Source organism: Marmota monax, unplaced genomic scaffold (genome assembly GCF_021218885.2).
Source record: "Marmota monax isolate L192 unplaced genomic scaffold, Marmota_monax_Labrador192_F-V1.1 WCK01_AAM20220418_F8-fsc00008, whole genome shotgun sequence".
Lineage (NCBI taxonomy): Eukaryota > Metazoa > Chordata > Mammalia > Rodentia > Sciuridae > Marmota > Marmota monax.
Window position 1 is genome coordinate 4,836,508 of NW_026694432.1, and position 23,462 is coordinate 4,859,969.

General features: G+C 33.8%; 1 protein-coding gene across 5 annotated transcripts in view; it reads left to right on the forward strand.

Moving 5' to 3' along the window:
• Ipp (intracisternal A particle-promoted polypeptide) overlaps window positions 1–22,031 on the forward strand; it is a 37,031-nt gene extending 15,000 nt beyond the window's left edge. For 3 of the 5 annotated variants that reach the window (XM_058570791.1, XM_046469344.2, XM_058570792.1), the window contains 6 exons: window positions 508–663; window positions 1,833–2,000; window positions 5,425–5,562; window positions 6,534–6,656; window positions 8,824–9,044; window positions 20,394–22,031. In XM_058570791.1, coding sequence (XP_058426774.1) covers window positions 508–663; window positions 1,833–2,000; window positions 5,425–5,562; window positions 6,534–6,656; window positions 8,824–9,044; window positions 20,394–20,618 — 1,031 coding nt within the window. In that variant the 3' untranslated portion in view covers window positions 20,619–22,031. Of the gene's footprint in view, window positions 1–507; window positions 664–1,832; window positions 2,001–5,424; window positions 5,563–6,533; window positions 6,657–8,823; window positions 9,045–13,160; window positions 14,994–20,393 lie in introns of those variants that run through there. The other 2 variants (XM_058570793.1, XM_058570794.1) reach the window with 2 other exon arrangements.
• The last annotated feature ends 1,431 nt before the right edge of the window (window positions 22,032–23,462 follow it).

Sequence of the window (23,462 nt, forward strand, 5' to 3'; positions counted from 1 at the left end):
AAAGTTGGCAAAAGAAGACAGGTTGATTTTCATCCTCAGTTTACCTCAGCTAAGCACCCTTAAGAAGGGACAACCTGCCCAGTCATACTCAAGAGCGTTTTAGAGAAATGGTCCTCATTCCACCAGAATTTTTGTCTCCTGTTTTGCCTATCGTTTTTTAAAATTTATAACATAATTTTGTATCTTTTTTGTTATTAGGTTGAAAATTAGATTTTTTTTACTATTTTTTAAGATAGTTTTGATCCCCTTACACTTTTTCATTTTTATTTAGAAATCCTTATATGTGAGTTTTCAAACTAATATTGTGAGCATATTTTTAAAACAATTTTTTGATTTAAAGAAAGTATATTCCTTAGTAGCAATGAGAAAATAATATTTGATATTGAGGGAACAAATGCCATCGTTTGATGATGATTTGAGTACAAAATGTGTTTTATTTCTAGAAATGTGCCTTTTGTTAGCATTTAAGAGTTATTTGAAATATTGTCTTTTTAAATATTGCTCTAGGAGTATCTGATTTTAATCTTCGTGCTGCACTGCAAACACTTTTGAAAGAGTACTGTGAGGTGTGTAAATCTCCCAAAGAGAACAAGTTTTGTAGTTTTCTGCAGACATCTAAGATCCGACCTCGGAAGAAAGCAAGAAAGTACCTGTATGCAGTAGGTGAGGACCTTTAAAAAAGTAATAGAAATTATCTTTATTTTCAGAAGCAAAACTTTTTAATATTTTTGTTTTTAATATACATGTCACAATATGTAATTAAAAATGTAATATTTAATTTCACATTCAGGTTACAGATTTATAAATTATATTTGTGTAGCATAGTAAACATTTTTTAAAATACATAGCTACTTAATTTATCATCTGTTATTCTGTGATCTGAATGTTTGGGCTCTTAGATTATTAGCCAGTTATCAAATGACTGACTAAAGAAACATTGCTTTAAAATTTGAAATTTTGAATTCAAGTAAAAAATGTAGAGAATAAATCTCAAATTTTTGAACTATTTTAGTCATTGGTACAATAGAAATCAATGGTCTCCAAAGTGTCAGGTGCAGCATGATTTATCAGAATACCCAAGGAGCATACTAAAATTTCTTTTCATTTTTAATTTAAAAGCATTAAACCTGATAAATTTTTGATATGTAAGGTGAAATGTTTTCCAGATCAATATATATGAAATAGTGTTTATGTAAGTGCTTTATATATGATATAATTTATAATTGCATATATTTTATATGTAATATGTAAATTTTCACCATTGGAATGCATACTATAATTTTTTACTGATGGGATGTGCAATCAAAACAAGGATTTCAATCTACTATTTTTAATTGAAAAAGACACTAATAGAAGTCATAGTGAAACTTTCTAACTAAATAATCAGTGCCTAGATTTTTTATATATATATGTATTTAATATTTATTTTTTAGTTGTAGTCGGACACAATACCTTTATTTTATTTATTTATTTTTATATGGCGCTGAGGATCAAACCCAGGGCCTCTCATGTGCTAGGTGAGTGCTCTACCACTGAGCCACAACTCAGCCCCTAGATTTACATTTTATCTAACATTCTGTTATCATCAGACTGTATCATCAGACCTTCTCCTTGCATTTAAGCCATAGTCTTTCAGGGCTTGGCACATTTAAGAATAATATATTTGTATGTTATTTTTTATATATGGCAACATAAATAATGCATTTATTTCTTGGTATACAATAGTTATAATAAATGTTTAGAGGTAGATGGCTAAATTTTCCTCATTACTGTTATTCTCATATTGAGTAGTAAAGGATTTTCTGTTTACTTCCTTTTTTTCTTTTGTTTAGGTGGATATACTCGGTTGCAGGGGGGGCGCTGGAGTGATAGCAGAGCTCTCAGCTGTGTAGAACGTTTTGACACTTTTAGCCAGTACTGGACCACTGTGTCTTCACTTCATCAAGCTCGATGTGGACTGGGAGTCGCAGTTCTGGGAGGGATGGTCTATGCTATTGGAGGTAATAATAAAAATGCCTTATTTCACTTATTAATCTAGTTGGCTACATTTTTTTGGTACTATCCTCTCTCCTCAGCCCCTAGTTCACTGCATTCTTATATGTCTTATATATAAATGCTAGGTGCTATGTGATATACATAGATATAGTTACACTCTATAAAAAATTGTTTTTGGTGTGGTGCTCAGGATCGAACCCTTGTGCATGTGAGGCAAGCACTCTACCTACTGAGCTATATTCACCAGCCCCCAAATATTTTTTTTATTGAATTGATCAAAGAAAGAAAACAGAAGTTGTTGAATGATTCATATCAGACAGATCCTGTGATTTTTTAACAAAACAGAATACTTAGGTTTGGTTTTAATAAAAAAAAGGTTGTTTATAAAATGTAATAAGCCACTGTAATAAGCCATCTATTTGAACTTTACTTATATGTCTAATGTGCACTTCAGACTTAACTTGTCTAAACTAAACTCTGATTTCCTCAGGTCTTAAGTCTGTTTCTTTCCCAGGGTTTGCCATCTATAAATTGTAACCATGATTTACTTAGTGACTTAGGACAAAACTTCAGTCATACTTGATACCATTCTTTCTTTTATAACCCCTATTCAATTCTCCAAAATATAGAACGGTATACCTTCTTCATTAGTATAGTATAATACCTTAGTTTTCCTGATTCTATTTTTGTTTCTCTAAATCTATTCTATACATTATGGCCTATGATGTTCTTCTAACATTCAGGTCTGATCATGTCATTGCCATACTCTGAAATGGCTTCCTGTTCACTTCCCCACCCCAGGCCCCCCAGTACTGGAATTGAACCCAGGAGCATTCTACAACTGAGTACATCCCTATCCCTTTTTATTTTTTTTTTTATAAGTTTATTTATTTATTTTAATTAGGTATATATGACAACAGAATGCATTTTGGTTCATTGTACACAATTGCAGTACAACTCTTCATTTCTCTGTACATGGTGTAGCATTGCACCATATGTGTAGTCATACATGTACCTAGGATAATAATGTCCATCACATTCTTTTATTTTATTTTGAGACAGTTTTTCTTATGTTGCCCAGACTAGCCTTGAACTTGCTTTCTCCACCTCCCAAGTTGCTGGGATTACCAGGCATGGGCTACTGTGCCCTTTCCTGTTTACTCTTAAGATCAAAACCAATCTATAATATCCTTCAAGGGCCCTACATAATATCTGGTTTCTGTCTAGCTCTCAATCTCTTAAATCTCACTCCTACCATTCTTCCCTTCATGTGGTTGTTTTTTTTTTTTTGGGGGGGTCTGTTTTCTTTGACATAATATATTTATTTATTTATTTTTATGTGGTGTTGAGGATCGAACCCAGCGCCCCATGCATGCCAGGCGAGTGTGCTACCGCTTGAGCCACATCCCCAGCCCATCTTCCCCTCATGTTTAACTGTACTGTCCCTCTTGCCTTTTTCTTGGAGAAGTTACCTGAGTTCTAGTTTAATTGTTTTAGTTTTCTCAGTTGTAAAAGAAAGAAGATGTAAAACTTACTCAAATATTCATTCTTTTAAACAGAATGATAAATTTGCTCTTATTATAGAACTCATGTTTGAGAAATAGTGCATGACCTCTGTTTGTAAAATTTGTACTATTATTCTACCAGTTAGAAAAAAACAATGTGTTTATTTAGAAACTGGACCTCTGATCATGATTTTGTTTTTCTTTTTTTCTTTTTTTTTTTGGTTCTGGGGATTAAATTCAGGGGTGTTTACCCACTGAGCCACATTCCTATTATCTATTTCTAATTCTACCACTCAAACAATCCATGTAATTTTTTTGAATTTTATTTAGAGACAGGGTCTCACTGAGTTGCGTAAGGCCTCCCTAATTTGTTGAGGCAGGTTTTGAACTCTCTGACAGCTGCTGGGATTACAGGTGTGCACCACTGCTCCTGGCTTGCTTTTGTGTTTTTTTAAACATAGGTAAGAAGTCCATTAGCTGGATGCAGTGGTTCATGCTTATAATGCCAGTGACTCAGGACACTGAGGCAGGAGGATTGTGAATTCAAAGCAAGCTTAAGTAACTTAGTGAGACCCTAAGCAAATCAGTGAGACCCTGTCTCTAAATAAAAATAAATTAATAAAAAAAAAAAGGGCTGAGGATGTTGCTTAGTGGTTAAGCACCCCTGGGTTCAATCTCTGGTACCAAAAGAAAAAAAAAGTTCATCAGCAATAAATATTCTTTGTCTCCATCCTGAGTGAATTCAGAAGATCAGAATATGGTTATCTTCCCAGGACTCCCAGAGCACTTGACAGTGTGATTATGTAGAACTTCACTATTTAGCCTTATAGTATTTGCTAATTGATTCTTGTCAGCTCAGGTGGTTGTGATGTTCTTAACCAAGAACAATTTTTTGAGCTTTTCTTTATCTGGCATATATTAGGTTCTCAACTAGCAGTTATGTTCAGTAAGCATAATTATCATGTTTACATTGACATATAATTCATGAACATAATACATTTCTTTATTTATTTAGGTGTGCCTTAATTTAAAATTTTTAAATTTTCATTTATTAATTTATTTTTGTGGTGGTGGGGATTAAATCCAGGGCTTATGTTCACTTAGCACATGCTATAACTCTGAGCAACACCTCCATCTCCCCGATTTACCTTTTTTTTTCTTTTAATATTTTTAGTTGTGTAGGGACACAATACCTTTATTTTATTTATTTTTTTTATGTGGTTCTGAGGATCGAACCCAGTGCCTCACACATGCTAGGTGAGCACTCTGCCACTGAGCTACAACCCCATCCCCCTAGACAAATTTTTAGAATGTGTTTTAAAATACTATTTTAAGTAGTATGTTTTTTAAAATTTTCTTTTTCTGTTTGTTGCTACATAGGATTATGGTTACATTAAGCCACAAATTGTACCAAGACCAGCTACCCAAACTAATACTTGAAAAAATATAGTAATGTTAAAATACTAATTGTGTCCTCTGAAATTGCATGGATTAGCTGGGTCTGGTGGTGCATATCTGTAATCCCAGCCACTTAGGAGGCTGAAGAAGGAGGATCACAATTTCCAGGCCAGGATCTGCAACTTAGTGAGACTTTGTCTCAAAATAAAAAATTGAAAGGACCCGGGATATAGCTCAGAGAAAGTACCTCTGAGTTCAATTTCTATACCTACCCCTCAAATTACATGGATTGTTTGAGTGGTAGAATTAGAAATAAATAATAGGAAAATTGCCTTTATTTCATAAATAGGCTTAAATGACAGTTCTGTAGATTCAAAATAATGCTTGCTGAGCAAATGAATTTAATGATATTTTAAAATCACATAACAGTTGAATTGTCTAAAACAGAATGTTATTGAATATTGTATTATGGTTCTGTGGTTTAGCATTACTAAATCTTTTGTTGTGTGTCTCTTATTTAAACCAGGTGAAAAGGATTCAATGATTTTTGACTGTACTGAATGCTATGATCCAGTTACTAAACAGTGGACAACTGTAGCTTCAATGAATCACCCCCGCTGTGGCTTGGGAGTGTGTGTGTGTTACGGGGCTATCTATGCTTTAGGTAATTATGCTGTTCAGTTTAAGAATAACTAATATTATTTGAATTCTTAGGTTCTGATTACTTTATAGATGTTCCTTCTCTCCAATAAAAAATGTGTATCTTTTCAAAACTATTAATTCCTATTCTCAAATTTGTATTACTTGAAGAATATTGTCAAGTATGGGGTTTTGTTTTGTTATGTTTTTACAGGGCTTCTCTATTATCACTTCTTTTGACTTTTCTTTTTTATTCTCTTTAAGTATGAAGTTTTAAAAGGAGATAGTGCTAAAATATAGATGAGCTATCCAAAGAAACACTCTAGCTGACTGGCTAAATCTCATGATTTTGATTAAGTATATAACATTTCTAGCACTCTGAATGGTAGTCTCCCCCCGCTTTTTTTTTTTTTTGTCATTTTTTCTTTAACTCACTGTGTGGAACTCATGTTCTTCCCATACCTCACCATTAAAACCTATTCTGGAAAAGATATCAGTTATCTGAATGTGAATTTAGTCCATTATATTTTATCACTCCCATAAGTACTTTCATTTTGCAATTATACTTCAAATAACAGGAAAAAAAAACATTTTCAATTTCAAGAGTTGGAGAATGATAAGAAAATGCTATTGGGATGAGGGCCTCTTTGAAGTTCCTAAAATCACACTAAATAGGTAGTATACTCTGATTAGGTTTAGAACTGATCTTGATTAGTATAACCATTCTGAATTTGTAGAAATCATTTCAAAAGGTCACTTTGAAAAATACCTTGTTTCCTTTGCAATATGTTGAACTTTTTGCTTTGTTTTCTGCCTAGTGAAAGACCCAAGTTTTGCTTTTGATCATTTTCTAACTTCATGTCATCTTGGACAAATTACCTCTCTGGTTCATGTAATACTCATCCATAACATGAAGTAGTTAGATGTTTTCTAAAGTCTTTGTCATAGATAAGTTTCCTTTATCCCAAAAGTAAACATTTTTCTATTTGATTGCAGGTGGATGGGTTGGAGCTGAGATAGGTAACACCATTGAACGATTTGATCCTGATGAAAATAAATGGGAAGTAGTTGGCAACATGGCTGTATCACGATACTACTTTGGGTGCTGTGAAATGCAAGGTAATAACTTTCTTTGTTTGTTTGTTTTTAGTTGTAGTTGGACACAATACCTTTATTTTATTTTTATGTGGTGGTGAGGATCAAACCCAGTGCCCCTGCATGTGCTAGGTGAGTGCTCTAACACTGAGCCACAACCCCAGCCCCAAGGTAATAACTTTATAAACCATTTTTCCACAAGATATATGTGGAAGTATGTGTGTTTGTGTGTGTGTGTGTGTGTGTATCTGTGTATATACATACACATGTATTTAAATTATGTGAGTTCGGGGCTTTATCTTCACAATGATATATTTTGGGTCTGTTAGTATTAAATGATTGACACTAGAAGTATAAATCTTTTACCTCATATTATTAATATTTATTTCTGTATTGCCAAAACAATTGATTTTTTTCTGTAATAAACAAAGCTAGATAAAAATATCCAGGTAGGGACTGGGATTGTGGCTCAGCAGTAGAGCACTCGCCTAGCACGGGGGGACCCGGGTTCGATCCTCAGCACCACATGAAAATAAAGGCATTGTGTTGTGTCCATCTACACCTAAAAAATAAATATTAAAAAAAATTCCAGGTAGGCAGACATACCTGATTATGCATTTCAAATGTAATCCATTATTGTCATTTTCTCCCATGAACACCTGAGTTAGTTTTTTAAAGTTAGGGAGATAGCATCAAAAGCAGTTTTCACTGTAGCCCACACAGTGGTGGACGCCTTTAGCCAGAGGCTAAAGCAGGAGGGTTGCAAGTGGAGGTCAGTCTTAGTAACTTATGGAGACCTGTTTCAAAATTAAAAAAAAAAAAAAAAAAAAGGTTGGGGATATGGATTAGTGGTAAAGTGCCCCTGAATTAAATCCCTGGTACCAAAAAATAAATGAACAACAACAATAACAAAAAAAAAACAAACAAAGAACAGTTCTCATGTTCTACCTACAGACTTCTCTGGTGCATGGACATTATTTTGTCTACTCCAAGAAGTAGGTAGCAAGCACTGACAAATAGAACCCAATTCTGTTTAGGGTTAGAGAGCAAATTATATGTATCTGTGGAGCAGAAAGCAATTTTCCTATTTTTGTATAATAGCTCAGCCTATAGTTTCCAATTCAAGTTCTTTATGCTTTGTGGATATTGTACCTTTTCTGATTTCCACCAGCATTTAAATGTTCAATTATATGATCGGACTATATTTTATTGTTTAACATCATAGTATTCTCTAATTATTTTTTATTTAATATTTTTTATCTTCCCATCTAAAATTATAGAGCTAGAGAGGGATCTTAGAAATTATGTCTACATAAACTCTTTTAATTTATAGATAAGGAAGATGAAGATGAGCAAAGTTGTGAGTTGTCTTTTCTCATCAGTCATTACTGGCAAAACTGGAGCTAAAAGTTTACTAAGGTTCACTCTGTGTTTCTTAAGATTTCACTCTTTTATAATTTATAGCTTCTCAGTTTAGATCATGAGAAATAAGATTAATAACTCAAAAATAATTTTGGATTGTCAGAACCATTAGTTTTAAGTCAATTTAATGAGCAGCTCTATAAATTTATTCTATTGTACTTTAGTAATTAATCCTGCTACCTAGATATGTAACTATTCCAAATTAAAGTCTCTATTTTATGTCCATCTGAGCAACAGGTAGGTTTTTGCTGAAGAAGACAATGTCATTCCCAGCATGCCATTTGCAGGGGGATGTTCCATGTCCCTTTCCTTTTTTATTTATGAGTAGTAGCACTGGATCTGGAACCTGAGATCACCAAGCAGACAATGAGATAGAAAATCCTTGTCTGACAAATTATTTTGTTATAATATCATTGGGTTCTTCAAGATTCAATGTCACTTTAAATTATATCCCTAATTTTTTGTAACATGCTTAAATGTGAGAAGTGATAATCTAGACTGAAGTTGAGTTTTTCTTTTTAAACTTTTTTTAGTTGTTGATAGACATCAATTTATATGTGGTGCTGACAATCGAACCCAGGGTCTCATACATGCCAGGCAGGTGCGCTACCTCAGCCACAGACACAGCCCCTTGATTTTTTTCTTTTAAATAATATTGTAAACTCTGGAATGAAATATAGTATTGGCATAGCAAATAGATCACAACTATGACTTTTCATCATTTTATCTTATTTTCTATAGCATCTGAGCAAAAACATTTCATTTCCAGGTTTAATTTATGTAATTGGGGGAATCAGCAATGAAGGAATAGAGCTTCGTTCTTTTGAAGTTTATGATCCACTTTCTAAGCGTTGGTCTCCACTTCCTCCAATGGGAACCAGGAGAGCCTATCTTGGGGTAGCTGCCCTCAATGACTGCATCTATTCTATTGGAGGGTGGAATGAGACACAAGATGCTCTTCATACTGTAGAAAAATATTCCTTTGAAGAGGTAGGTTGGATGAATTCAAATGTTTAGAATCTGGTTTTATTTTATTTTTTAAATGTCCATAAGATCTGTAATGATGTGTTCTATTCCATTCATGAGTTTGATTATTTATATCTTTTTTCTTTTCAAAGATCAACTTTTGGTATCATTAATTTGTTTTCTATTGATTTTCATTTTTTGTTTCCTTGATTTCTGTTCTTATTTTTTTTTCCTTCCTCTGATTTATTTGGATTTTTCCCTTCTTTTTCTAGATTCTTAAAGTAGAAGCAGAGATGATTGATCTTTCTTTTTCTATAATATGAGCCTTTAAAATTGTTTTTTCAAGTACTGCATTAACTTCATTCCACATATTTTGATATATTGTGTTTAATTAGTATTCATCTTGAAATATTTCATAATTTCCCTGGTAATTTCTTCTTTTGACCAATGGGAAGTATGTTATTGGGTTGAGGGTATAGTTCAGGGATAAAGTGTGTGAGACTCTGAATTCAATCCCAGCACCAAAAAAAAAAAGGAAAAGAGAAATGTGTTATCAAATTTACAAATATGTAGGGATCTTTCAGTTACATTTTTGTTATTTATTTCTCACTTAATTTCATTTTGATCAGAGAACATATTTTGTATTCTGCCATTGTTGGGTGTAGAGTTCCAGTGTCGATTAGGTAAAGTTAAGTTTTTAGTGTCTTCCCCAGTCTGGCTGATTTGTCCAACCATTCTGTCAGTTAGCAAGAAACGGACATTGAAATCTCCATCAGTATTTGTGGATTTGTCTGTTTTTCTTTTCATTTCTGTCAGATGTTTCCTTACATATTTTGAAACTCTGTTGGTAGATATGTACACATTGAGATTATTATATCTTCTTGGTGAATTGATATATTTCTGGTCATAAAATGTTTCTATATTTATGCCGAAGTCTACTCCGCCCAATATTAATATAGCCATTAATGCAGCTAAGCTTTCTTTTGATGAATGTTTGCATGGTTTATCTTTTCCTTTACCTCTTCATTCACTCATCATTCATTTATGCACGCATGCGTCTCACGCATGCTAAGCACAAACTTCCCCTCCTATTTTTAGTCTATGTTTTTATAAACTGCAGACAACATATAGTTGTGGCCTCTTTTTAAATAGAGATGGGCAATCTCTGACTTTTATTTGGATTTTAATTATTGTTTTTTTAAAGATAGGGTCTCATTGTATTTCCCACATGGGTCTTGAACACATGGGCTCAAGTGATCTTTCCGCCTCAGCCTGCGGAGTAGCTGGGCCTGCAAACACATACCACCAAAGTCCACTAATCATCTCTGACTTTTATATGGTTTTTAGAGTTTATGCTTTTATAATGTAATTACAGGTATAGTATAGTTAGGTTTTAGACTTCCATTTTTGTTTATATAATTTGTCTTTGGATTCTTTTTGTCCTCTTTTTGTCTTTATGTTGATTATTTTAGTATTTCATTTTTACCTCTTTTATTGTTTTATTTACATCTTTTCACTTTCTTTTTCCTTTTTTTTTTTTTTTTACATTATTTTGTTTATTTATTTTTTTTTATGTGGTGCTGAGGATCAAACCCAGTGCTTCACACATGCTAGGCAAGTGCTCTGCAACTTAGCCACAACCCTACCCCTTCACTTTTTTTCTTTAATGAATACTTTAGTGTTTATATTATTATTGTTGTTGTTGTTGTTATTATTATTATTATTATTATTAGGTACTAGGAATTGAATCCAGGGCCTTGCTCATGCTAGGCAAGTGTTCCACCCCTGAGCTATATGTTCCCAGCCCCACATATATATATATATATATATATTTTTTTTTTTCCTACATATATATTTTTAATGTATCAAATCTACCTTCAAATGATAACATTCCACTTATAATATAAAAATCTTACTAAAATATACTTTCATTTCCACCTCCCATCCTTTGTGCTATTCTTATACATTTGATGTCTATGTATTGTAAATCCCATGATACATTTTAAACAATTCAAAATTTTAATGAGTTTTTTTATAATTATCCATATAATTATAAATTCGAGTTCTGTTCATTCTTTTAAAGAATTGATTTCTACCTTGTTTCATTTTCCCTTAGTTTTAGGGAAAATTTTGCAGGATTGGGGATTGAACCCAGGGCCTCAAGAATGCTAGGCAAGTACTCTACCACTACTGAGCTTTATCCCCGGCCCAAGAACTTCTTTGAATAACTTCTTTAGTGCAGTCTCTGACAGCAAATTCTCTTAGCTTTTGTTTTCTGACCTTTTTTTCCCTCTCCCTGTTTTCTTTCTTTCTTTCTTTTTTTTGCCTTTATTTTAGAAAAATACTTTGTTGAGTAGATTTTTTTTTTTATTATTGGCTGTTCAAAACATTACAAAGCTCTTGACATATCATATTTCATACATTTGATTCAAGTGGGTTATGAACTCCCATTTTTACCCCATATACAAATTGCAGAATCACATCGGTTACACATCCACGTTTTTATATAGTGCCATACTAGTGACTGTTGTATTCTGCTGCCTTTCCTATCCTCTACTATCCCCCCTCCCCTCCCCTCCCATCTTCTCTCTCTACCCCATCTACTGTAATTCATTTCTCTCCCTTGTTTTTTTTTCCCTTTCCCCTCACTTCCTCTTATATGTAATTTTGTATAACAATGAGGGTCTCCTTCCATTTCCATGCAATTTCCCTTCTCTCTCCCTTTCCCTCCCACCTCTCGTCCCTGTTTAATGTTAACCTTTTTCTCATGCTCTTCCTCCCTGCTCTGTTCTTAGTTGTTCTCCTTATATCAAAGAAGACATTTGGCATTTGTTTTTTAGGGATTAGCTAGCTTCACTTAGCATAATCTGCTCTAATGCCATCCATTTCCCTGCAAATGCCATGATTTTGTCATTTTTTAGTGCTGAGTAATACTCCATTGTGTATAAATGCCACATTTTTTTATCCATTCATCTATTGAAGGGCATCTAGGTTGGTTCCACAGTCTAGCTATTGTGAATTGTGTTGCTATGAACATTGATGTAGCAGTATCCCTATAGTACGCTCTTTTAAGGTCTTCAGGGAATAGTCCAAGAAGGGGAATAGCTGGGTCAAATGGTGGTTACATTCCTAGCTTTCCCAGGAATCTCCATACTGCTTTCCAAATTGGCCGCACCAATTTGCAGTCCCACCAGCAATGTACAAGTGTACCCTTTTCCCCACATCCTCGCCAGCACTTGTTGTTGTTTGACTTCATAATGGCTGCCAATCTTACTGGAGTGAGAAGGTATCTTAGGGTGGTTTTGATTTGCATTTCTCTGGTGAGCATTTTTTCATGTACTTGTTGATTGATTGTATGTCCTCCTCTGAGAAGTGTCTGTTCAGGTCCTTGGCCCATTTGTTGATTGGGTTATTTGTTTTCTTATTGTTTAATTTTTTTGAGTTCTTTGTATACTCTGGATATTAGGGCTCTATCTGAAGTGTGAGGAGTAAAGATTTGTTCCCAGGATGTAGTAGATTTTTTTTTTTCTTTTAGCACCTTGAAAATGATGTTTAATTTCTTCTTGCATTGTTTCTAATAGGATGTCAGTATTGATTTTTGTCTTTGCTCCCCAACATGTAATGTGTCTTTTTTTGTTGGCAGCTTTTAAGATTCTCTTTTTGTTATGGGTTTTCAGTAACTTAATTATGACTTTTAGACTTTTAGATTTTTTTTTTGTAGTTGTAGATGGACAGAATACCTTTATTTTTATTTGTTTATTTTCATGTGGTGTTGAGGATCAAACCCAGTGCTTCACGAATGCAAGGCAAGTGCTCTGCCACTGAGCCCCAGCCCCATCCCATGATGTGACTTTTAGAGTTTGATGTTTGACTTGCTTGGAAGTCATTAAATTTCTCAAATTATGGGATTATAGCTTTCATTAAATCAGAATGCTTTCTGTCTTATTTCTTCAAATATTCTCCAACCCTCTTTCTATGATTCTATTTATATCTTTATAAAACTACTTGATACTTGATATTGTCCTCTAGTCACTGAACTTCTGTTAATTTTTTCCCAGTCATTTTTCTCTCTGCTTTAGCCTGGATCATTTCTTCTATCTTTTTTTTTTTTAATTAAATTTTTTAATATTTATTTTTTAGTTCTTGGCGGACACAACATCTTTGTTTGTATGTGGTGCTGAGGATCCAACCTGGGCCGCACGCATGCCAGGCGAGTGCGCTACCGCTTGAGCCACATCCCCAGCCCTCTTCTCTTCTATCTTCAAGTTTATTAATCTTCTGCAATGTCAAATCATATCTACAGATTATTTTATTTCAGATATTATATTTTTCAGCTCTAGAAGATTTTTTACTTTCTCTTCATCATATTGGTGTTTTCCTATAGATCCTAGAACATATTAATACCTGGGTTTATTTTTCTTTTATTTTTATTTTTTAGATGTTGATGGACCTTTATTTTTTTTCATTTATTTATGTGCGATGCTGAGAATCAAACTCAGTGTCTACACATGGTAGGCAAGCTGCTCTACCACTGAGCTAAAACCCTAGCCCTTTAATACCTGTTTCAAAATCCTTATCTGCTAACTTCATTATCTCTATAATTTTGGAGTATCCATTGATTGTTTTTCTTCCTGGTTTGAGTTACAGATGCTACTATGCATCTGGTAACTTTTGATTGGATGCTGGACATTGTGAATGTTATGTTGCTGAGTGTTTGGATTTTGTTTTCTTCTGTTAGTTTTGAGTTTAGTTTCAGTACACAGTTTAATTATTTGCAAAACGTGTCAGTCCTTTTGAGACTTGTTCTTAAACTTCATAGGGAAGGTCTAGCATAGCCTATCCTTCAGGTTAGTCTATCCTTACTACTAAAGCATAACCCTTCTTGGGCCTCTTTTGAATACCCCAAGTGCTCTCTTCACTTTGGCTATTCAGAACTGCAATATCACGCAGCCTTGTGTGAGGTCTGAGAATTGTTCAGCCACAACTCCTGCCATTAGTTGTTTTTGCTTATTCTCATGAAGTCTTACCGTAGCCATTTACCAATGAGTGGTATTTAGCCCAAGACTTTAGGGGACTTCTATCCTCTGGCACTGTTACTTGCAAATATCTGGTACTTCAGCCTCCCAAAACTGATCTCTGTCTCCTAAACTAGCTGACTTTCAGGCTTCACTTGGGATCCCCTACTTGTACTACTATTAAGAAAGCATCCCTAGACATGAAAACTGCCTTGTTTGTTCTTTTTTCTCAGGGATCACAGGTTTATTATTATTTATTACCTGTTATCTAATGTCAAAGCACTGTTTCATTTGTTTTGTCCAATTTTCTAGGTCTTAATGGCAGGAGGACATGTTTGATAAAATTTATCATGTCTGAAATTGGAAATCCTTCCTGTGTCCTTTTGATATATTCCCATTATTCATTGAGCATTTCTTTACTTTCTGTCAAAATAAAACCTTTTAAGTCCGTCTATGCTTTTTCTGTTCTAGCCCTAGAATCAGAAGCCGTAGCTCCTCTTAGTGAAGAACAGTATTTAGAATTCAGATTTCAGTTCCTAACTGCTCCTGAGGAGTTCCTCCTAGGCACTGAGTAAACATAGCTAAGAATTATATGTATGTATATGTGTGTATGTATTCACACATATATTATTCCATAACTCTGAATATATTTGTGCATTTGTATTTTATTATTTTTATTTTTATTTTAAACAGAGAGTGAGAGAGAGAGAGAATTTTTTTAAAAAATTTTTTTAATATTTTATTTTTTAGTTTTCGGCAGACACAACATCTTTGTTTGTATGTGGTGTTGAGGATTGAACCCAGGCCGCACCGCATGCCAGGCGAGCGCGCTACCGCTTGAGCCACATCCCCAGCTCTATTATTTTTAAAAAATATTTATTTTTTAGGTGTAGATGGACACAACAAATGCCTTTTTATTTTTTTATATGGTGCTGAGGATCGAACCCGGGTCCCACCCGTGCTAGGGGAACGCTCCACCACTAAGCCACAATCCCAGCCCAACATTTGTATTTTAAAACCATAAGTTCAGGGGCTAGAGTTGTGGCTCAGAGGTAGAGCACTTGCCTAGTACGTGCGAGGCCCTGGGTTCAATCCTCAGCACCACATAAAAATAAATAAATAAAATAAAGGTATTTTTGTCTAACTATAACTAAAAAATAAAAATATTTTTAAAAAATTAAAAAAAAAAATAAAACCATAAGTTCATGTGACAGCTTCAATTCCAGTACAACACTTCAAGTTTTTTTCAGCCCTTTCTCCTTTCCATATTTACATACTATCTTCCTTGTCGACTAAAAACTTGACTCCTATTACTATCAATATATTTACTTATTTGTTCATTCAATTTACTTACTTGCTAGATGAAACCAATCTCCCTAGCATACTCACTGTCTTCTCTACTTGTCACCTCCATGCATTACCTATCCCATCACTGTCCATGTGAGCTCTTCCATGTTCCCTCATGCTCTCAGTTACTGAGTTGACTCAATTGTGCTAGAAGGGAAAAGAAGAAAAAGACAGGAAAAGGTTGGTTGTGTCAGCTTTGGTTCACTATTCTATCAAGTATTTGTTCATTGGTTCATTTATCCATCAGAAATACTTACAGATTTCATAGTATGTAAATAGGAATCAGGCACTATGCCCAGAAAGAAGAACAAACTAAACATATATGACCCTGCTTTCAAGGAAGATACATTGTAGTGGGGAATATGGAGAAATAAATAGACAATTACATTATAAAACTTTAACTGCTAAGATACTGAAGTACAAGATGTGTTATGCCTTAGACTTGAATAATGGGAATATATCAAAAGGACACAGGAAGGATTTCCACTTTCAGACATGATAAATTTTATCAAACATGTCCAAATTAATTTCCATGGAAAACTAATTTTTACTTCATTCTTTAAATTTTTTATGTTTTTGGTACTGGGGATTGAACCCACAACAATTTAATCACTGAGCCACATACCTAGCCCTTTTTCATATTTTATTTAGAGACAGGGTCTCACTGAATTGCTTAGGGCCTTGCTAAATTGCTGAGGCTGGCTTTGAACTCTTGGTCTTCCTGCCCCATCCTCCCGAGCTGCTGGGATTATAGGTGTGTGCCACTATGCCTGGCATTTAACAGCTTTATTGGGAAGTAATTCAGCATTTTGATTGTGTCTACTTTTTGGCTGTTATGAACAATGCTGCTGTGAAAGTTCAGGTTCAAACATGTTTATGTGGACATATTTTCACTGCTTTTGTGTATATACTTAGGACTAGAATTGCTGGTTCATGTGGTAAATGTCTTTAACCTTCTTAGGTACTGCCAGAGTGTTTTCTGAAGTGACTTCACTATTTTATAAAATCACAAACAGTATATAATGATTCCAGTAACTCCATATCCAAGGCTTTTTTTTTTTTTAATAGCTCTCCAATTAGGGGTGAATTTGTATTTCATTTTAAAATTGAAACAGCTTTTCATGTGTTTATTGGTAATTATTATATCTTCTTTGAAGAAATATCTACTTAATTTGTCCATTTTAAAATTGGATTATTTATCTTTTTATTATGGAGTTGTAAGAGTTCCTTATATAGTCTAGATGCAAGTCCTTTGCCAGATATATGATTTGAAAAAAAAATTATCTTGGGGCTACAGTTGGTAGATTATTTGCCTAGCATGTGTATATGTGGAGCCTCAGCACCACATATAAATAAGTAAATAAAATAAAGGTATTCCGTCTATCTACAACTATTTTTTTAAATTCTGTCATTCTAAGGGTTTTCTTTTATTTTTTATAACTTTAATTAATTAATTTATTTATTTTTATGTGGTGCTGAGGATTGAACCCAGTGCCTCACACATGCCAGACGAGTATGTTATTACTGAGCCATAACCCCAACCCAGTCTTTACTTTCTTTTTTTTCTTTTTTTTTTTTTTTTTAAATTTTTAATACTTATTAATTAGTTTTCGGCAGACACAACATCTTTGTTTGTATGTGGTGCTGAGGATCGAACCCGGGCCACATGCAGCCAGGCGAGCGCGATACGGCTTGAGCCACATCCCAGCCCCTTTACTTTCTTAATTGTATTTTTAGAACTACAAGTTCAGGGCTGGAGCTGAGTGCACGCCTAGCTCATGCAAGACCCTGAGTTCGATACTCAGCACCACATAAAAATAAATAAATAAAATAAAGGTATTGTCCAACTACAACTAAAAAATATTAAAAAAAAAGAACCACAAGTTCACACTTTGATATCCAATGTGTTTTTTTTTTTTTCTTTTGTTACTTGTTCATTTGGTGTTGTAACTGAAAAAAAAAACATTGCTTAATTTAAGGTCATGAAAATTTACATCTATGTTTTTTTCTAAGAGTTTCATAGTTTAAACTCTTGTATTTAAGTCTTTGATTTAATTTTCATATATAGTGTGAAGTAGGGGTTCACCTTTATTCCTTTACCTTTGGGCAATTGTCCCAATTTTTTAAGAGAGAGAGAGAGAGTGAGTTTTTAATATTTATTTTTTAGTTCTTGGCGGACACAACATCTTTGTATGTGGTGCTGAGGATCGAACCCGGGCCGCAAGCATGCCAGGCGAGGGCACTACCGCTTGAGCCAAAGCTCCAGCCCCCAATACCATTTATTGAAAAGATTATTCTATCTCCATTGAATTGTCATGGTGTCTATGTTAAAAATTGTTGGCCCAGGTTGTGGCTCAGTGGTAGAGCACTTGCCTAGCATGCATGAGGCACTGGGTTCGATCCCTGGCACCACATAAAAATAAAAACAAATAAAGTAAAGGTACTGTGTCCAACTACAGCTAAAATAATTATTTTAAAAAAAGAAAATTGATTGATCATATATCTGAGGGTTAAATTGGGGGATTTTAATTCTCTTCATTTATCTACATGTCTACCCTTATGCCTATACTACACTGTCTTAACTACTGCAGCAATGCAATAACTTTTAAAATCAGAAAGTGTGAATCTGCCTGATCTCTTTTAAAAATTGGATTATCCTTTGAATTTCATATGAATTTTAGAATCAGCTTGTCAGTTTCTGTAAAGAAGCCAGCTGAGTTTGTTGGGTTGTTTGTTTTGGGTTTTATTTATTTTTATTCTTTTGGTAGGGCTTGCATTGAATCTGAGATCAATTGGAACAGTATTGTCATCTTACCAATATTAAGTTTTAATTCATAAACGTGGGATCTTTCCTTTTATTTATGTCATCTTCATTTTGTTTCAACAATGCTTTATAGGTTTCAGTCCTTGTAGTTTGTTGTTTTGATTTATTCCAAATTGTTTTATTCTTTTTGATGCTATTATAAAGTGAATTGTTTTCTTATTTTCATATTCAAATGTTCATTTTAAGTGTGTAGAATGCAGTTAATTTTTGGATATTGATCTTGTTGATGTCAACCTTGCTGCATTCATAGGTCACTAGTTTATTCTTGTTGCTTTGTTGTATAGAGATCAAACCAAGGGCCTTGCACATGCTAGGCAAGTGCTGTACCAGATTTATATGCGTGTGTGTGCACGCGCGCATGTGTACGGGTATATTCCTCAGGATTTTTCTATATACAAGACTACATCTACTAATAGAGATTGTTTGACTTTATAAGTCTGTATTAAATCTAGATGCATTTTATTTCATTTTCTTTCCTTATTTCCCTGCTAGAAGTTCTGTAACAGTGTTGAAAGAAGTGGCAAAAAGGGGCATCCATATCTTGTAAAGCATAAGGATTTTGATTCTCATTTCTGATAAATTTCAAACTTGGGTGATATTTCAAATAATTTTCACCTTTTACATTGATCTCATTTGGATCTATGTAATGTAGAAAGTGAATCTTTTGAGGATATTTTATGTTACTGATTTTTCTGTATGATTGTGAAATAAATAGGTTTTAGTTCCAAAATTAGTGCTTTTCAATAGTGAGTTATCTTGGTTTTTTAATGCATTAATCTGAAATTGTATTGCTACTATCTACTAAAGTCTTACATCATAGATCCAAATCCTAAAGCTATATAAAGCACACTTCTAGTCTTACAAACTATTTTGAGGTCACTTGGAATAAAGAGCAGATATTGTTCTACTACACAAATAGAAATGGAAAAAACAACAGCAACATAGAATGAACTTCATGATCCCTTGTTCTAGTCATAGGGCACTTTGTGAGAGAGTAAAGGTTAGTTCTAATTATAAACATAACCCCAAAGCATCCTAATTTATATAAATCAATTATGGGTATTTTGTGCATTTGTCTATCTGTTAAGATGTATTTTTTTAAAGCTATATTAGCTTTGTGATGTGTTCCATAGTTATAGGTGATCATAGCCTTCAAATTTAATCTGATCCTTCAATTTCAAAGAATTATCTCTGGTTTTGGTATTTCAGAATTTCATTGAAGTTCTGATTTGTCTAAACTGGGTACTAAGGTCAGAACCTCATTGAATTTCTGCCAAAAAGTTCATTTTTAGCATCAGTGTTTACTTAAAAGAATTTTTTTTTAGTTGTAGATGAACACAATTCCTTTATTTATTTATTTTTATGTGGTGCTGAGGATTCAACCCAGTGCCTCAGACATGCTAGGCAAGTGCTCTATCACTGAGCTACAACCCCAACAACCCCCAATGTTCACTTTTATGATTTAAAAAATTTAGTTCATTGTATGCTTTATTTACCGATAATCTATTCTTCGATTACCTGGCTACTTGCTGTTTTCTCTACTTATTATTAGCTTTTCTGTTTTCTTGGAATAGATAGTTTCCCTGAAGTAGGACATTAGTAACGTTGTATTCCATAGACTTCAGTTTCTCAGAACTTCATCCTATATATGATTTATATATAATCTCCTGATCATAATTTTTTTAAATATTTATTTTTTAGTTCTAGGTGGACACAATCTCTTTATTTTATTTTTATGTGGTGCTGAGAATCGAACCCAGTGCCTCACACATGCTAGGCAAATGTTCTACCACTGAGCCGTAACACCAGCCCTCCTGATCATAATTTTCAATCAGACATGTTTCCTATTATTTTCCTCTAAATTCATTATTTTGTCCATGCCAACTCATTAATTTAAAAATGTTCTAAATAAATCTACCTGGATTGTTAGTTTGAGATTTAAATGTGTTTGAGATTTAAAAAGAACCAGAATATCTGACTTCTTTTTAATATTGTTTTAGTTATCAATATTGTTTTATTTATTTATTTTTATGTAGTGCTGAGAATTGAACCCAGTGCTTCACACATGCTAGGCAAGCTCTCTACCACCGAGCTACAACCCCAGCCCAGAATATCTGACTTTTTAGAGATGTTCTCTATTACCATTTTCTGACACTACTAACATTTATATTTTTCTCTTTTAACCAGGAAAAGTGGGTTGAAGTTGCCTCAATGAAAGTGCCTAGAGCAGGCATGTGTGTTGTAGCAGTCAATGGTCTTCTGTATGTTTCTGGGGGCCGCTCTTCCAGCCATGATTTCTTAGCCCCAGGTACCTTGGACTCAGTTGAAGTTTACAACCCTCATTCAGATACCTGGACAGAAATTGGTAACATGATCACTAGTCGTTGTGAAGGGGGTGTTGCTGTACTATGAAACATAAGGCATAAGCACACAAGCAACATTTTGAAAATGTATGATCTGATCTTTTGCAAATCAAATATTTATTTGGTTATAGGACCCTTTCATTTTATTGAGTTTTATATGTATTGGGTAGATAAGTGACTAATAAGTAATTTTTCTAAAAATGTGAATGAGAAAGGATATGGAATATATCCTAAATTAATAAAGAACTCACACAAACTTGCCAAACTTACCAACAATAGAATTGGTGTTTATGCTCTCAAATTGTCCAATTAAAAATTGTTCTAATTGTAAGAATTGTTTGCTAGAAGCTTCTGAGGAATAACCTTGTTGGCTATTTTTCCAGCACAATTCAAATTGTAACATAACCTGTATATTATGTAGGATTGTTTGCTAGAAGCTTCTGAGAAATAACCTTGTTGGCTATTTTTCCAATGCAATTCAAATTGTAACATAACCTGTATATTATGTAGGAATAATATCCATGAGACAGTTTAAAGATTTGAATCAATGCAGAGCATGGTTTTCTATGGCCATAGTTTAACCTGCAGAGAAAAGCCAGTGAAACAAGTTCCTACTTTTATTTGATGGCAATTTTTACTAGCTCCAAACATTTTATTGGCAGCAGGTATAGTAGGAGGGTGTGTAGCTAATAAATAGGTAAGGTTTTGCTTGTTGATAGCCTAAGAAAAACTTTTACTTGTTCATTTTTTTTGTCTTGAGTCTCCGAGAATGCAAGTAGGGAATTAAGAGGAGGTCCTTAGTGACAGTCTTTGATTGAAATAGATGTTGTAATGGGTGATGGAGCACAGCAAATCGTATTTCACATCTAGACATGTCTTCCTTAATTTCTAGATAGTCACCAAAATTATCTGCTTGACTTTAGGAAGAGAGATTTTTATTAGATTATCAAGCTTTGTGAACTTTATTTGTACTTGGACAAGCCTCAGTTTACTACAAAGCTATTGCCTGGAGAAGGCTGAATTATAGGTATACCTTGAGCATCCCTAATCTGAAATCTTTAGTCTGAAACTTCTGGAATGCTAATATAATGCTCAAAACGTTTTGGATTTTGGAGTATTTTTTACTTTGGATTTTCAGGATAGGGATGTTCACCCAGTAAAATCTATGTAAATATTCCAAAATCTGAAACACTTTTGGTCCCAGGCATTTCAGATAAGGAATGCTCAACCTGTACCTGTGAAACTTTTTATAGATAATGACTCATAAGTATAAGCTAAAATGCCCTTCTCATCCAAAATTTGTTCTCAAAATTTCTCCTTTTCCCTTGAGAAGCATTCTAAAGAAGTGTTTTATTTTCAATTCTGAAAATTTATCATGTGTATGGATAATCACTTTTAAGTTATTTCTACTGGCCGTATGTATTAAAGGTTCTGCATACATTAAAGTTAACTAATTCAAGGATTTGATTTCCTATTTCTTTACTAAGGTCTTTTAGTTTATTGTTAGAAGCATCAACAGCTTAATTAAATAAAAAACTTTGATCAGCATTAAAGACTTGGGTAGCATTCATTTCCAAATATGTTGGTTTGGCCCACAAGGATATTTTCTTTCATAACTTAACTAAAATTCTTGTATTAGGAAAAGCTTATGTACAGAGAAGCCTGTGTCCTGTTCTGTGAAGTATCCTGAGAGTCTAAACGGTCTCACAGATGCCCGTTTAGAATCTGTAAGATGGCAAAGAATAAGTATCAAGATGATCTGTAGACTACAAAAGCTCTAACTCATGTGCCTTTAATATTTCTGGTTATAGAGAATCTGCCTTCTGGTTCAAAGCAGATTTACAAAATACTCCTACAATTTCATTCTCAGTATTGCCTAGTACCAACCTAAAATGGCACTATGAAGAGAGATGTTTTACACTGTCATGGCAGAAATGTAATGTCAAAACAATCAGTTTTGGGGTTTAACAGGTCCAGAAGATCACTGAAAATAGTTAAGTGTAAAACATGCTTATTGTTTCCTAGATGATGACAAGATTTTTTTTAAAAAGAGAATGTATAATAAAGTATGTAGGTTTTTAAATTTTCTTTGTATTAACTTATTAGTTTAGTAGTCACATTTTTGGATTTCTAAACTGGAGTAGAACTACATATTTAGTTTTAATTCCATTTTAAGAGCAACAATTAAAGTAGTCTTTCTTCAGGGCTAGGGTTGTATTTTAGCTCTGTGGTAGAGTGCTTGCCTAACGTGTGAGGCACTGGGTTCGATCCTCAGCACCATATAAAAGTAAATAAATAAAATAAAGGCATTGTGTCCATCTACAACTAAAAATATATTAAAAAAAATAAAGTAGTCTTCAAAATGTTTGAATTCAGTATGCTTCTAAATATCCTGTTTAGTACAGGCACAGTAGCACATGCCACTCTCAGAGGCTCATGCAAAGGATAATTTTAGGCCAACAATTTAAAGTCATCTGGGCAACTTTTGTGACATTGTTTCATACATATATTTATATGTGTATCATATATATTTATATTTAGTTGTAGATGGACACAGTACCTCTATTTTATTTGTTTTTATATGGTGCTGGGGATCAAATCGAGTGCCCCACGCATTCTAGGAAAGCACTCTACCACTGAGCCACAACTCCGGCCCCCATGACACTGTATCTTGAGGGTAAAAATAAAAAAGCAAACAAATAAATAAAAAGCACAATAAATTTACTAAAGAGAGAGAGAAAAAAAGTCAGACATAATGGCACATAACCTGTAATCCCAGCTATTCAGGAGGCTGAAGCAAAAAGCAATGAGTTCAAGGCCAGCCTGGACAATTTAGCAAGACCCTGTCTCAAAATAAAATATAAAGGAATAGGAACATAGTTCACTGGTTGAG